The sequence below is a fragment of the Pteropus alecto genome, unplaced genomic scaffold (assembly GCF_000325575.1).
Source record: "Pteropus alecto unplaced genomic scaffold, ASM32557v1 scaffold22, whole genome shotgun sequence".
In the NCBI taxonomy this organism is placed as follows: Eukaryota; Metazoa; Chordata; class Mammalia; order Chiroptera; family Pteropodidae; genus Pteropus; species Pteropus alecto.
Genome location: NW_006434839.1, coordinates 2,512,328 through 2,527,758, shown reverse-complemented (window position 1 = coordinate 2,527,758; position 15,431 = coordinate 2,512,328). Strand labels below are relative to the sequence as shown.

General features: G+C 50.3%; 1 protein-coding gene and 1 pseudogene across 1 annotated transcript; both read right to left on the bottom strand.

The window, feature by feature from the left end:
• Positions 1 to 2,707: 2,707 nt before the first annotated feature.
• On the bottom strand, positions 2,708 to 12,093 carry LOC107195574 (homeodomain-interacting protein kinase 2). The gene is made up of 2 exons (XM_015588346.2): positions 10,981 to 12,093; positions 2,708 to 4,859 (listed from the first exon to the last, which is right to left on the bottom strand). The coding sequence occupies exons 1-2, from the start codon at positions 12,060 to 12,062 to the stop codon at positions 4,823 to 4,825; spliced, it is 1,119 nt and encodes a 372-aa protein (XP_015443832.2). The 5' UTR covers positions 12,063 to 12,093; the 3' UTR covers positions 2,708 to 4,822.
• A 2,616-nt stretch (positions 12,094 to 14,709) lies between these two features.
• On the bottom strand, positions 14,710 to 14,828 carry LOC112478828 (annotated as a pseudogene).
• Positions 14,829 to 15,431: the final 603 nt, after the last annotated feature.

Sequence of the window (15,431 nt, the reverse complement as noted above, 5' to 3'; positions counted from 1 at the left end):
AGTTTTTTGATGGGAGCTCTATGCATTCTAGGTGATGTATAAATTTGTGGTAAAACCACCGCAATCAGGACACAGAGCCGTCCCCTCTCCCCAGGATCTCTTGGCTGCGACTCAAGGGTGAATATTCAACTTTCATGAGTGAGAACATCTCACTCACGGTGCCAGATGTATTTATATTCTGGGGGTTCACACTTTGTGCATTTTTATTTGCCAAAGGACTAGAACTCCTTCCCTGGAGGTCACTGGATGACAAAGAAGTGGCACCAGCAGTTTGTCCTTTATGTTCCGGCCAAAAAACTTTTATGGTCAACATTTACATAAAAAGATTATGACCGGCGAGCACACTTCCTGAGTCACATGGATCAGGACCAGAAGGGGATCCAAATGCCCCTGGAGTCTATGGCCCACTCTGCTTACTGCAACTGAACATGCACACCTGCCACACTCACATCTACCACACACACCCACACAAGCACGCACGCTGCCTTCAGGGGAGTCTCTGCAGGGAGTCTGATGCCTGTGGAGAAGGGGAGTGGATGCAGAAGTCACAGCAGGTGTCAAGTGCACTATAACTTCAGGAGGCTTCCGGGGCGCCGGTCCCCACCCTCCCGAGGCCTCTGTGCCCAGACCAAAGAGTGCAGGACTTCGCAGCTGAACTTCACACAAGCCAGCTGCAGCAGGATGGCGACAGGCCATGTCCTCAAGTCAAGAATGGTGCATCTGCTTTCTCCCCACGTGTCCCTCCCAACTCAGGGGAGAGATGTCACTCCTCTCCTCCAACGCTAACCCTTTCATCGCTGCTCTTGGCAGTGTCCCTTCCTGAACTGAAAGAAACCCACTAAACACACTCCCAACACCTAGGCCCTCATTAATGATGCACCTACTGAATGTGAAGTACAGTGCTGGGCCCCCTTTTGTCTACAATGATGAAAAAGAAATGAAGCACGATCCCAAGAAGTTTGGGAATGCTAGCTGGGGATGTCAGCAGCTAATATTGCTATCAGGCCAAATAAAAAAAAAATGCTAGACCAGAGGCACAGACACTGTGAAAGGAGCCCAGGGCAAAGTGTGATAGTGTTAACGACACGCAGGCTGTGTGGCAGGCAAACCGCACGCGGGGGAGTTACACACATGTGACTATCTCACTGAGTCCCCGTAACAACCCCAGGTGCCGCTGTTGTGTTTCTCTTACAAGAGAAAAGAACGATGAGCCTCAGAGAGGTCTGGGAACTTGCCTAAAGTCACACAGCTATAAACTAGCAGATCCGCCATTCAAACCCAGGCCTGCCTACCACCCATAGTAGGGATGATAAGAACGGATGATAAAGATGATGACGATGATAACAGTAGTAGTAAAACGTAATAACAGCAGCTAAGATTCACTGAGTGCCTACCATGCACCAGGCACATATGGGTGGTGTACAGTGTATTGTCTGCAGGATCCTTTGTTCATTCAGCTCCTGAGTATGAAGACAAAGTTACAGGGCTCGTGTCTAGCATGTCCACGAAGCCTCGAAAACAGAAAAGCAGACAGGAGGTTAGAGGCCCGGAGGATGGCGCTGTCGCCACACCTCCAGGTTCTCCAGCCAGGGTTTGCCGCATTCGGCCCCTGCGTCACGCTGGGGAAGCCACCTCTAATTTTCTGTATGGGAAGGCTGGGACATGGCAGATGCTGGCTGCTTCCAGGGAACTAATCTGTTAAACACCGCGTCAGCTGTCGTCAGGTTTTAAGCTGCAGTCTCACAGGTGGAAGGCTAGATGGGAACGAACATTTTTGGTAAGAAGTGTGTGCTCCCCAAGAGGCTGATGTTGGGGGCCCATAGGATCCAGGGTTTGGAGATGTGCCAGGTGCCATGTGCCCCAGGTTTAGGTAAATAGTGAAAGGACTTCAATGAAAGACAAGAAACCGAGCATGTGGGGGTTTCTGGTGTGACAGTGTGGGTTGAGATAAAAACATTTAAGCCCCTAGTACCATTCATTCATTCATTCATTCATTCATTCAGCCACTTAGTCATTCACTCAGTCTACAAAGGAGCCTTGGGGAGTGGTACCTACAACATCTATTGAGCGCGAACAGAGAAAACACAGAGGAAGAGTAATTCCGCCGTTTCTAACAAACTCGTATTTCAGGCCCTCGGATACGTCCTCTGCTGGAGTGTTCTCTCTCCCACCTCTGCTGGCAGGCCAGCCAGATAAAAAAGGAGGGTGGGGCGCAGGCAAGATTCGTTACTTTGAGATTTTATGTTAGATCCCCAATTCCCAAAAAACCAGTTTAGACTTCGACTCTGAATTCTGTTCTGAGTCTATGGTCCTTAAATTTACCTAAGATGGCATTTCCTCTTTATTCTTTCATTTAAAGATGCCGCACATGTATTTGGTGGGGAGGACAAGGACGGATGTCCCGGGCACGTTGCTGTAGCTCACACTTTGGGGCCTTCTGGGACGCATTCCCTCTGACTTCAGAGTTTGTTCTGTGCACCGTATCACCTTGCTTTCTGCTTCACAGGCTCCCAAGTCTGCTCAGGCCCACCCAGTCCAGAAGCTCAGCCCACACAAAGGCCCAAGTGAGCTAACACGCTTGAGGGCCCTCAGCCTCGGGGGAGCCAGAGCCCACCTCCCGCCCTCCTGGGGCATGATCCCCGGGCGGTAGAATGGAGTGGCCCCCTAATTCCTTCATGCGTCACCCCCAGCCCGCCCCACTGCTTACTCCCGCTTCCTGAGATCTCCCAGTTAGACTCCCTGCACCCAGTGTGTCTCCATCCGGTGTCAGGCTCTGCTTTTGGGGACACCCAACCTAAAGCAATTGCACCCACAATGTCACCATCTCCACCTGTGCCCAGGAACCAGGGCCACAGCCTGACACTAACGCCGAGAGCCTCGATCGTCAGCTTTCAGACCCTGTAGGCCAGCAGCCAATGAGGGCAGGGGACCCAGGAAACATCACCGGCTCAGCAAAGCTGTGGCTGGGAGCTCGCCCCTTCTTCTGTGGGGAGGCTGCCAGAGGAGGGGGAACGGGCGGCCCAAACTGGGATGCGGAGACCCGCTGCCATGGGAGGCCGAGGGCGGGAGGGACAGGGCCCATCTACTGGAGAGAGCACCCCAGACTTACAATGTACGAGTGGCCCAAAGAGCCAGGAGAAGGGGCAACACGATTCAAGGGCGACAGGCTCTGCCTTCCCGGTTTAACGAGAGATGTCGATGGGCGGGAAGAGGACGGAGGTGGCTGGCATACCCGACCGCCGGCTCCCCAGGCGCGGCTCATTCCCTTACAGACTGGGGCAGAACTGCATAGCTAAGGGCACTCTTACTCATTCTTGAAACCTCAGCTCAAAAAGCACAGGGTCTGGCACATCTTCAGAATTCAGAAAATGACTCGTCCGATGCATCAGTGAGGATTACAGCTCCAGACGCAGCTGTGGCTACAGGGAGCCTGTACCTGCTCGGCAGTGAGCGCTACAGCCGTCGTGGTCACGCAGAGAGTAATGCATGCTGATTCTCCGGTCATTCGCCTGCTTTCCCAGCTCCAATCGTTCTCCTCCGAACCACCCACTCGCCAGTTCGCCAACTCACACGACCTCTCCTACCACACTCACTGTTTCTGGATCTTCACTGTCACCGCCATTGGGCATAAGGGGTCTGACCACAAGTAATGAAACAACCGGGCCCCATGAGGGGCTGCCAACCACTCAGATGAAAGCCCAACTACGTGATGCCCGACTGTCCCCAGTGGCCCCGCTTCTCCCACCTTGCCGGGGTACTCCCTGCAATACACCCACTGTGGGCGACGGACTCCGGAATCCAAGCCGTCTGCAGCGGCAGTTCTCAAAGGAATAATAATGACGGGGACGAAAAAAGAGAAAAGCTTCTGGAGGTGCTGTGTCTGTTTAAGTTAAGCGCAGATTGTGGTGATGGTTTCACAGATGTGTACTTATCTCCACGCTCATCAGGGTGCACACATTAGATTCGTACAGCTTTCGTATGCCCATCACACCTCAAAAGTGAAAAAGTAGTTATCTGTGGCCCTCGTTTAAATGTATGTCACTGGCTCCACCCCCAGAGAGCCCGTTCCTTACATTTGTTTTACAGCCCAGGAATCTCCATTTTTAACAAGCACCTGGGTGGTTCTGGGGCAGGAGGGTCCTTGGATCACTCTTGAAAAATGGCTGGTTTATATATACCTCGAGCTGAAGAGTGGTTCCAGCCCTACTGCCCTTGGGTTCGGGGAGACGTGCTTGGTGGCTCTGCAGTGAGGCGGAAAACTGGGCCAACTTTCTGGAGCATTAACATGCTTCTGTACCTGTGGCTGGGAGCCTTCTGTCCCTTGGGCTGGCTCATGGGACTTGTGAAGGCGTGAGGTATTTCAATGTCTCCAAAGGTGTGCGTGCTGTCCTTGCTTATACACACGCGTTTGTCGCGTGTGAGTGTGTATCTCCCTCTGCGTGGTGGGCATCCAAGCACGTCGCCACCTCTGTTAGAGCTGAGTGTTAGCTTCTGTCCCCATGGTGCTCGCAAGCCCACCTACGCCTGCGTGTCATGCGCGGACTTATCTGAGTGCATGCGTTGGGACCGGGGCACCCAGGCAGAGAGACACTCAAATACACACAGCTTCCAACTTCATTTCATAGGAAAGAAAAGTTTAATTTTAAATTATTTCACTCTACAGCTCAAGGTCCAAGAGATGAGCCAGGGAAAACTGAAGACGACCTAATGACCCAGGTAACTTACTGATTACGTCTCCTCGGAAAATAGGTGCAACCCTAAAAGCCCTCGCGCACTTTCCACCATCTCCCCGGAGAATGCGACCGTCAGCGGGTTGGCTGTTTCACTTAATATCTTCAAATGTAAAGCAGCAGCTTTTCCTGTTGTTTGTATCAGTGATAAAAGATAAATTAATTTAAAAAGTTAATGCCTGCAATGTATTCTCTCACTTTTGGCTCCTCTTTTCAATCTGTCCTCTCTTCCACTCTGTCACCTTTTATACTTTATCATCCGCACAAGCTATGCAGTTTTTGAAACTACTCGTGTTCATGGCTTTATAAAGCGATGGCCCTTTTTAGAAGCGACTTAGCATACGGCACGCCTTGGAGATATTGTGGCTTCGGTTCCAAGACCACCGCTGTAAAGTGAGTATCATAATAATGAGTCGTAATCTTTCTGCTGGTGAAGGTCTTGCCTTCAATTAGTAAAAACCAAAACATCTGTGACGCTCAGTAAAGCAAAGCGAAATAAAACGAGGTATGCCCGTAAGGCATTTTGGAAGATGCCACCACGTTCCCTGTTGATGGGGAGGAGGTCATGGAGGGGTCCCAGTTTGGACTAATGAGGCCAAGGTAAACCCACAGGAGATAAAACTGTCCCCTGGCCACAGACTAAACTCTGGCCAACGGTCTCATAAACACAGGCTCTGGTCATAATAGGATCCAGATGCAGGAGTGTGGATGGCTCACAGTTGACATTCTAACGATGATGACTCAGTGGAACACGGTTAGCTGGGGACAGACAGGGCCAGGACGGGAGCTAAGGTCTCTCAACTCTCCTTCCAGAGCCTCTTACTCGAAAGCAGTGATGGGAATCGAAACCAGATCCTGGAGACCAGAGCTTCAGAACCGTGCCTCAAGGAAAGCAAAGCCAGTGAACGAAAGACAGCAAGACAGACAGACAAACAAACAAACAACTATTCCCTCTAAGCCAATTCTGCAATCACAGTACCAGAAAAGTCAAAAGCACCGAAAATGTGAACATTTATACTGGGGGTGGCGGATCCCCCATTATATGCTAGGGCCTTTTCCCTTTAATCCTAAGGAACTACTATTGTCTCTTAGCCTCTGGATTCTTCCCAACTTTTTAAATCTTTTTTTTTTTTTTTTTGCCATTCCAATTAATCAACCTCATTAATATCCTTAACTTCATTAAATTACTCCTCGCTAAATCCAAGCCCCCAGGCCTACATCAAAATCACCATCGTCAGCCCTCACTCACCTAACCCTTGTTTTCCCACCCAGGCCTTCGACTCCTTCCAGGAGTCACTGTCATGCCCCCACCTGTCTTATTTATCCCAGTCTCCGTGGCGCCCAGGTTCCTCCGACCTGCATCTCTTATTTCCTTTAAGACCCGAGTCAAGGTTCCTTCAATATGGCTCTTGATCTATAAACCTTCCCTACTAACCCATCTTGCAAAATCTTTCCCCGATTTTGAATTTCTTCAGCTGGTTTTGCTCATCATTCATTCCCTGCAGTCTCCATGAATATCTGCCCAGTGATCAAACAACCGCAATATCAAAGCGTGTGAATTAAACTCTAGCAGTTTGCATCTTCTAACCTCAGAGAAACCGTGAACTCGTGATTAGAGCTCCAGCCTCACCTCGCAACCCTTGGCAGATCGACCGCAGGTCTCACAGGCACCCCATGAATGTCTGAATTGAACTGAATTAAAATATAGCTCCACCCCCACCTAAAACAACCACGGAATCAACTCGAAAAGTCTCTGCAACCAAAAGAATCAGACAGAAAGCTCAGATTATTCTGAAAAAGTAGATTACCAGCCACTTTTTATATCCTAAATTTATATGCCCATTTTTGGGTCCCAGGAATGGTCTTAAGTATTTCAAATAAAGTCTAATAGACAAGAGCATTTTAAATAGCCCAGAGCAGAAACAAAAAAAAATCTACACATTTTAATCTCTGACTATCTTTTGCCTGAATGGAATGTCTTGTTTGTTTTTCCTGAAAGTAGACCTTAATATTTGGTTTTGGTTTTAGTCTGCTGGTCACACTGATAGTGGAAATACCTCTGCACTGATGTACTGCTTACTCCAAAAATAAAAATAAAAAATAACTGGCATCAATGTAGAATCAAGTAGAGAAATGGCAGGGACGTGTAAGGTGAGGTGAGAAGCAAACATATTACCTACAGCTCCACTCCTTAGGGCATGGGCACCTGAAGGCGACATCACCGAGAATCCCCCTCTCTCAGCCGTGCTTCTCCCACAGCGGGCCCAAGTCCCCTCGCCTCTGATTCCAGGGGGTGTGTGTCTTTGTGTGCTGTGCGTGTGTGTGGTGGGGACTGTCCGTCGTGTGTGTGCATGGCATGCATGTTTGTGTCTCTGTGCATGTGTGTGCGTGGTGGGGACTGTCTGTGTGTGTTGTGTGTGTGCGTGGTGGGGACTATGTGTGGTGTGTGTGTGGAGCATGTGTCGTGCGCGTGTGTGTGTCAGTGTCTGCATGCATGTGTGTGTGGCACGCATGTGTGTGTGGCACGCATGTCTGTGTCTCTGTGCATGTGTTTGCGTGGTGGGGACTGTCTGTGTGTGTTGTGTGTGTGCGTGGTGGGCACTGTGTGTGTGTGGTGCGTGTGTCTGTGTCTCTGTGCATGCTTGTGTGTGGTGGGGACTGTGTGTTGTGTGTTGTGCGTGTGTGTGCACGTGTGGTTGGGACTTTCTCTGGCGCACTCCAGATTCCAAAGGTGCTGTGGTCTGGGCAGGACTCCATTTTTAATAAGCTCTCTTATGTATAATAAAGCTTGAGAACAAGGGTGGTTTGACACTTAACTATGTACCTGACCTTCAAGTTGGAAGGGGAGACCCACACATCAGACTTATAAAGCTTTGTTTCCTGGGAAGCACACAGTTACAGTTGGGCTCACCTCACGGAATTGCCACAGCAAGACGCCGCAGCCTCGGCTGAGCAAATGACTAATGCCAGGGAAAGGCTCCACCGGCTACAACACTACCTGCTTTTCCAGGTACCCCAGGCTGAAGACAGGAACATCTCTTTATATTTGACATTCCATGTCAATTGGCAGGGATCAGGGTGGGATGAGACATTTGATACTGTCCCATTTAAAACAGGGAGGGACATGTAAGTGTTCTCCCTTTGAAAGTGAGAGGTCCCAGGGGCGGGGGGCTGGGAATGCACCCGGCTCAGATAAAGGGGGAGCCAGGCTCCGCCTACAGTTGGATCCACAGTGTGAGGACGCCTTTACCCCAGGCAGCTCAGACACAGACTTGCTCTCTCAAGATGTAGCTGAAAACATCTTCCTTCTCAGATTAACAATGGACAATTAAAGAGCCTCCTGCCCCCACCCCCTCATCTATAAGAGGCAAAGAAATCGTGAAAATCAACTTGATCAGTATGGCCTGGAGTTGGCCATCCCATGCAGGTAGGACTAACACAGACAGAGTGAAGACTGCCCTCAAGCACTCGGACCGCTCTGCATGGCAGCAGGCTACTCCGGGGTTCAGAAGAGGCCTGGGAGGAACGGGACATGTGACCAATGCAGAGACGAAGCATCATTCCAGGCAGAGAAGCTGCACTGGCTTTTGTGTTGAATGAGCCCCTGCAACCAGAGCTGGGCACGGGGGTGGGGCCCTCCATGAGGACCTGAGGGACACGCATTTGCCTTTTTGGCCAAAGCAATGACGAGAGGAAGAGGTTACCCTCCTCAGAGTATTATGTGGCCGTCACGTAAGGGTTAAGGGCAGGGGTAATAGCACGCCCAGAGGGAGGGCCGGGGAAGGGAAGTGGGGTGGCAGGGGAGCAAATGGGGAGCTAATGAGAGGCCTGAAAGTGTCAAACAAGCCTTCGCTACCCCAGGAGGTGTTCCTTCTGCCCCCAGACTTCCTGAGCAGGGGTCCCCAGCACCAGGGCACTAGGGCCAGACATGAAAGCAAAGTAAAAGTGGAGCGTCCATTGTTGGAACAGGGGGAGGACGTGTCACGGGGGCACCGAGGGAGAAGACGACAGTGCTTTCGAATCCCAAAGCCACCTTGAATCACCAAGTTGTGCTCTCAGTAGGCACTGCCTTTTAAGAGTTTTTAAGTCTTTTTACAAGTCGTCATGCTCAATTTTTAGTAACTCGAATAAAGCCGGTATCTGGTCACCAAACAATTCAGGATAAATCATAAAAGTCCGAGCAGCCCTACTTGGCAGCTGTTCACCCTAAATTCAGGCCAAGGCCTAGGAAGAAGCAGCCTGTGACATGCTGAATTGGAGCACCTAAATATACCGTGACAACAGCAGCGGGGAGCTGGGCACTGGCTGCCCCTCGCACAGGCTGGTGACTCGTGATGGCGCCACTCGGAGCCCGCCTTCGGAGAAGGACACTTCCCGAGGAGAGCCCGTGCCAAGGGGCCTCAGACAGTAGCTGCTCCACACCTGAGCTTAGAGAGAGGGAACTGCTGGGGAAGGGTGGATGGCCGGGCCCAGGAAAGAGCTGCTGTCGCTCAGGAAAGTCGTCCTAAACGGGAGGGTGGCCGAGGCGGGGAGAGGGGCAAGAAACCTGTGGGTGGGACTTAGGATGCGCAAGGTGGGAGGGGCCCTCAGCGCCTGGTCTTCTAGGTTGTCTCCTGAGGCCGCAGGTTGAGTGAATCAGTAAATAAAGGAGATCGATCGGTTGGTGGACGTCCAGGTGACAAGTTAGCTGTGGCCGCCCGGCTCCAGCATGTTTTCCATCCTTTCCTCCATGGCCCGGAAGGAGGTGGGGAGAAAGCACATCGCCAGTCAGGGTGTCAGGCACAGGTGAGTCCTGGGATTCTGGGTTTCCAGCCTACACGGCGGCCTCTTCACGAGTCATCAGCCCTATCTTCTCACAGGAGTTTGGTTTCGTTTCCTGCCAACTTCCATTTTCCCTGGGCCGCTCGCTGTTGCCTCCAGCATGGCCCGTCCCCATCTGCACAGAGAGGGCGGTCTCGCTTCTCCCCACTCCCTCCGGTGCGGCGACCACACGCACCATCTGCACAGAGAGGGCGGTCTCGCTTCTCCCCGCTTCTCCCCACTCCCTCCGGTGTGGCGACCACATGTAGGACAGAGCGAAGCTCGTGAGCTGTGTCACAGCACGCAACCATCCCCACGCCCCACAGGCTGGTGGCCGGGGAAACGGAGGCGCAGAGGAATGAGGCGACAAGCCCAAGTTGCACGGCTTAGCGAGCGCGGGGACCAGGGTCACGCCCAGTTTCCTGACTCCCAGGCCAGGGTCTCAACCCCGGCTACATACTGGGATCCCCAGAAAAGTTGCTAAAAACATGTAGGACACCCCCGCACCCTACCACTGAGAGAAGGCCATTCAGTACATGGGGACTGGGACCCAAGGCAGGTTACTTTTTTAAAGCCCCCAGGTGATATTAACGTGCAGCCAGGGTGGCAACCAGCACGCGAGAGACTCCGGGATGGCGAGGGCCTTGCGTCCACTGTCGCGGGTGTATTCGGGTGCCAGCACTGCGCCCGGCTCATGTCAGAAGTGAAATATACCCTTGCTGAATGAGGGAAGGAATGAAAGCTTGCACCTCCCTCCAACACTCCCAGCATCTCCCCATCATCAGCCCCCAAACCTGGCATGCTCTGGCCGCAGAGGTGAGCCGACTGGCCCCCGGCTGGGCTCTCCCTCCTCTGGCCCCTCTTCCGCAGGGACGTAAACGGCGTCTTCTCAGAGCATCACTTTCCTCCTGTCACCCTCTGCTGTTCCAAGGCCTCAGTGTTTGCTCCATGGTTAAGGATACAGTTGCAGCCCTTAATCTGGGATTTAAGACCCTAACCAGCAGGTCCCAACCTGTGCTTTCAACCACAGCTCCCTCCACACACGGATTCTCTGTTCCGGCCAGGTAGGTGTCCTCCTGTCCCCTAAGCGAGCCTTGCATGTTCCTGCTGGAGCAACTTTGATAACGCACGTCCCCCTCGCCCTTCTACCCACGTCTGGATCCTACCAGCCAGGAGGACCGAGCTCCCCTGCTCTGCTCTCCTGGCCCCCAGGAATCCCTTCCAACTCTGAACACCTGTGCGGAGCATCTTACTCGGCCCCATTCCTCCACGGCTTCTAATCATCGTTTCCACAGTGCGCATGTCCTACCTTCCCGACTAAGTTAAGATCGGTTGAGGGCGGCATCCGCAGGCATGTAGTTTTCTCTCCCTCACAGAGACTAACACCGCACATCCTCTGTGAAGGTCACCGGGCATTCGGCACCTCTTGTCTCGGTGCAAACGGTCTTACCTGTAATATCTGGACTGCAAGTAGGTGGAACACACGGCCTTGGACACGTGACTGGCTGAACCAAAGTCGATGACCTTGACTCTGTACGGTTGTCTAGATGGATCCACCAGCATGATGTTTTCTGGTTTGAGGTCAGCATGGATAAGACCCAGGCTCTTCAGTTTCATCAGGGCTGTGGCCACCTGCTGGAGGACCGGGCGGATGTACTTGAGGGGCAAGGGGCTAAACTTGTTTTGCTTCAGAAAGTCATAGAGGTTCTGCTCCAGCATCTCAAAGACCAAGCACGTGTGATTCTTGTGCTGGAAGCACTCGTAGGCCCGGACAAAGTTGTAGTCGTCAGCACTCTCTGTGCTCAAGCGGGCCAGGATGCTCACCTCAATCTGACCTTGTCGGGCATAGGACGGATGGTTCTTCAGGATCTTGATGGCCACGATTTCATTGGTGCCCCGTTTCCAGCACTTGACCACTTGCCCAAACGTCCCTCGGCCCAAGAACTCTAAAACCTCGTAAGTGTTGGTCATGGAGCACAGCACCTCATGCTGGACTAGCTGGTAATCGCCTTCGCTGTTGGAGCCACTGTTTTTGGAGGTGGCAGTCGACGTGGTGGCAGTGGCTACAGTGGCCCCGCTGGCATTATTCTGAATCATGGGGGGGTGCTCTTCGATGATCTGCACGCTGCTCGTGTTCTCAATCTCCTCGCTCTGCCGCTTGAGTCCACATTTTTGGTAGGTATCGAGAAGGCTCACAGTGCTTCGACGCATTAGGTTGTGTGGTCCGCCGAGGACTTGCCCAGTGACAGAAGTGCTGCTTGCTGATGTTACGACGATGTGCCCGGTGCTTCCTGGGAAGATGATGGTCTGCTCGTAAGGCAGGCTTGGGTTTGGGATGGGCAAGGAGGTGCTGACGGTGGTGGCGGCTGGCTGAGAAGGCGGCGCGTTCTTGCTCTGACTACACGCTTTGCTGTGGGAGCCGTACCCGGTCATGTCCCAGCTGGAGCTCGGCTCCGCTTTGAGTTTCTTCACGCTACAGAAGGCACTTGATTGAAGGGTGTGAGGGGAGAAAACCTGCACATGTGAGGCCATACCTACGAGAAGGAGAAAAGGAAAAACAAATATTTTAGTCACCGTTGCATGAATAAACTCAGCAGATTCATTTCAGTGCTGACCGGTGACTTGGGTCCTATCGAATATTTAACTTCCATTGCAAAACGAAGTTGGAAAAGCGAGTCTGTTCCACTCAGAAGCACCTTCTGGTCACGCAGTTTGTGGGGCCAAGTGGTTCCAGTGTCCCACCTGCCACTGGAGGGTGGGAGACTTCTAAGGCAGAGCCAGGAATACAATCAAGATTGAGATGCAGAATCAGAGTGTCAGGGCTTTGTTCATCATTTAGTTTTCCAATATTGTTTGTGAGAGAAATGGATTCTTCCTCAATTCTCACTGGGTTGCAATCCTACTAAAACTGAAGACTGTATCAGGTGGCCCAGTGAGCTGTCATGTAATGTTATGCATGTTGTCCCACATGGTCAGCTACTCCTTGTCACAGACCCTAGCTGTCCAGGTCACTCGTCTGAAGAAACATCTTCCCAAAAAGGTCCAACCACGGAACCACTCATGATCTGCCAGCTTCTGGATGAACCATAATCACCCCCCGATCTCAGCCATCTTAAATGAACTCTGTAGGGGTGAGCAGATGAGCAGTTACTCTGATGTTTTCACTTAGACAGTCTAAAACATTATATCAGCTTTTCTGCGGGGGCAGAGGGTAGGACAATTCACGGGCTCTACTCACTCACTTTTTCTGCTAAATTCATATATTGATAGATTTATCTATAAAGTACTATGATTTCATACCAATGTCTTACCCACAACTTAGATGACCTCAGAAATCTTTAAGAGCATAACTCTGGAATAGCTGTACAATTTATAATTATGGTGATATAAGAAACAAGTGGAAGTTCATAGAAAATGTTATTAAGGAAAAATAATAAGACAATGAGGAAGAATATGCTCTTAAAGGTGAAAGTAGAAACGAACACTGCTGTCTTCTAAGCTACAGGTGATAAACATTTCTTACAGAAGAAAAAGGAAAATGGGGCTTCTGTCAAGCCCTGCTGGTGTTTAGCCATCCTAGTGTCTCTCTCTGACCCCAGCACTATCTCGAGTGGTTACTTAACATTCTCCTTTTTACCCTTTCACCCATCACCCCGTCCACCCTCTCTCTCAGCAGGCCACTCACCTTCTACTCTGTCCAGAAGCCTGAGATCAGTAGCCTTGCTTTCCATCTTTCTTCTCTTCATTTCGAAACATTCCTGAATCTACATCCATCCTCTGTCTTCTCTTCCTTCCCTCTGGTCTCAGAGAAAGAGGTGTCTCTTTTCCAACACTAAAAGCTCCCCCTGTTCTCATGATTCAGCCCCTCCATTTTCTCTTGAACCCTGTTCCCTCTACTGTCCTCTCTCTCTTACAGCTTTCAATTTCTCCGTTAATTGGATTTAAGTCCTTAGCAGGTACTTAATAAAGTTCTGCCAAACAAATCCATGACTTAATCTTTGTCTCCTGCTTCACGTGTATGCACGCACCAACTCCCAGCTAGAAAGGCAAGAGGAGTAACAGCCATATTCTCCCCTTCTAATCCTTCCCTTCTCTTCACTTGTATTCAATGGTTTATGCCCCTTTTCTTAAAGGCTTGCCCCTTAAGCCATCTCCACGCTCCCATAGGTACACACACCATAAGACTGTTCTTAAAGGTAGATGACTTCCTAATTGCCTAATCCAATGGTCTTTTTTCAGTCCTCGGTCTCCTTAACCTCTGCAACATCTGATACAGCTGACCACAACTTCCTTCTCGATGCTCTTATTTGTGCTTGTGTGGGTCCCTAACCTGCTCCAGTCAATGCCTGACTGCACACTGTATGCCCAGGTGGTTCCTTTTCCTCTTCCTCCTTTAAAATGTTGGCATTTCCAACGTTTTGACTTTTCTCTCTGATCCATCCGAACAGTTTAAGCTGTCACCTCTATGCGGATGACTCCCACGTTTATCACAGGCCAGGTGTCCCTTTTACCTTCCGGTAATATATTCCTGCCTCTAGCGACATTAAAGACTATCTTCTAAAGCTTAACTCCTTATTTTTTCCTAAAAATTTAGCCATCTCCCCCTTCATCCTAATATCCCATATTTCTGTCCATAAAATGGTCTTCGGATCACTTGGTTCCAAAACTGTGTTCTAAAACTGTGGATATACCTTTGGTGACTCCTCTTTACCTCCACTGACAAGAAGGTGTTAAATCTTATTAATGTTTCTTTCCTTCAGAATGTCTCTTGTATCCATCTCTTTATCTCTGTTCTTGCTGCCACTTCCGAGGTTAAAGTATTTATCACTTTCTAGTAAGACCAAAGCAAACAAAGACATCTGGTCTACCCAAGCGCTCTTTCTTCCTCAAATGTCCCATGTTCAGTCAGTCACCTGAGTAATCTTCCCAGAATATTTCTCAGCAGGTCACTTCTCTGTCCAAAAACTTTGAAGGAGGTTTTAGTGTCTAGAAGATAAAGTTCAGGACTCTAACTTAACAACATCACATTTTACTTCAGCTACCTTGTTGGTTTCATTTCCAACTATTAACCTTCCTCAACCCTCAATTCTCTTTTTTTTTTTAAGGCAAGGCAACCCTTGGTTGACCTCACAGATTGCAAGGACCTGGTCACCTTATAATCTCTTATTTTTTATTTTTATGCCTACAGCACCTGGTCTTCCTAGGTAGTCTCCCAACCAAGTACTAACCAGGCCCGACCCTGCTTAGCTTCTGAGATCAGACGGGATCGGGCTAGTTCAGGGTGGCATGGCTGTAGACTCAACCCTCAATTCTAATTAGGCTGTTCTACTCACTGTTTCTAGAACATCTCTTATACATTCTGCCTCCACATTCTTACACCATTCCTCCATCTGGCATGCCTTCACTAGTTCTCTCAACTAATCCAAAGACAAGACGATTCAGACCCCACCCCTTCCCATACCTCCCCGACCTAGAGATTGCTCCCAGCTCTCTGTTCCTACAGCACTTACCATATGTGCCATCCATGTGGCCACAAACTGCATTTCTGCCTTGCAGAATTGCTTATCTTGTTGGACTGAACTACTTAGCTTTTGTGCTGTTTAACTTTTGGCTTGCTTATTCAAAAATCTGTACTTTGTTTCTTCCTACTGCTCTTTTTGTTCACGCCAACCTCTCCTAAATTCTATAATGGTTTTTCTATATTTATCACTATGAACTATCCACATTGTTCTGGATGTTGTACACAATATAGAAATGACCAATCCCTTGGCTTTTAGTAACTTATCCACCAACAAGGCAAAGCAAATGAGCGTTTCCTTTATCCCTTGGGGCCATCTCGCGCCCTCCTCCTCAATCCTCAAGTCCTTAGGGCGGGAAAGGCATCGGTCAGGGCAGTGGAAG

Bases quoted from the DNA above. Each gene is read 5' to 3' on its own strand.
- LOC107195574 (XM_015588346.2), bottom strand. From the start codon at position 12,062: ATGGCCTCACATGTGCAGGTTTTCTCCCCTCACACCCTTCAATCAAGT. The intron at 4,860-10,980 runs GTAAGACCGTTT...TACAAACAACAG, and splicing joins TTGCAGTCCAGATATTACAG to GAAAAGCTGCTGCTTTACAT.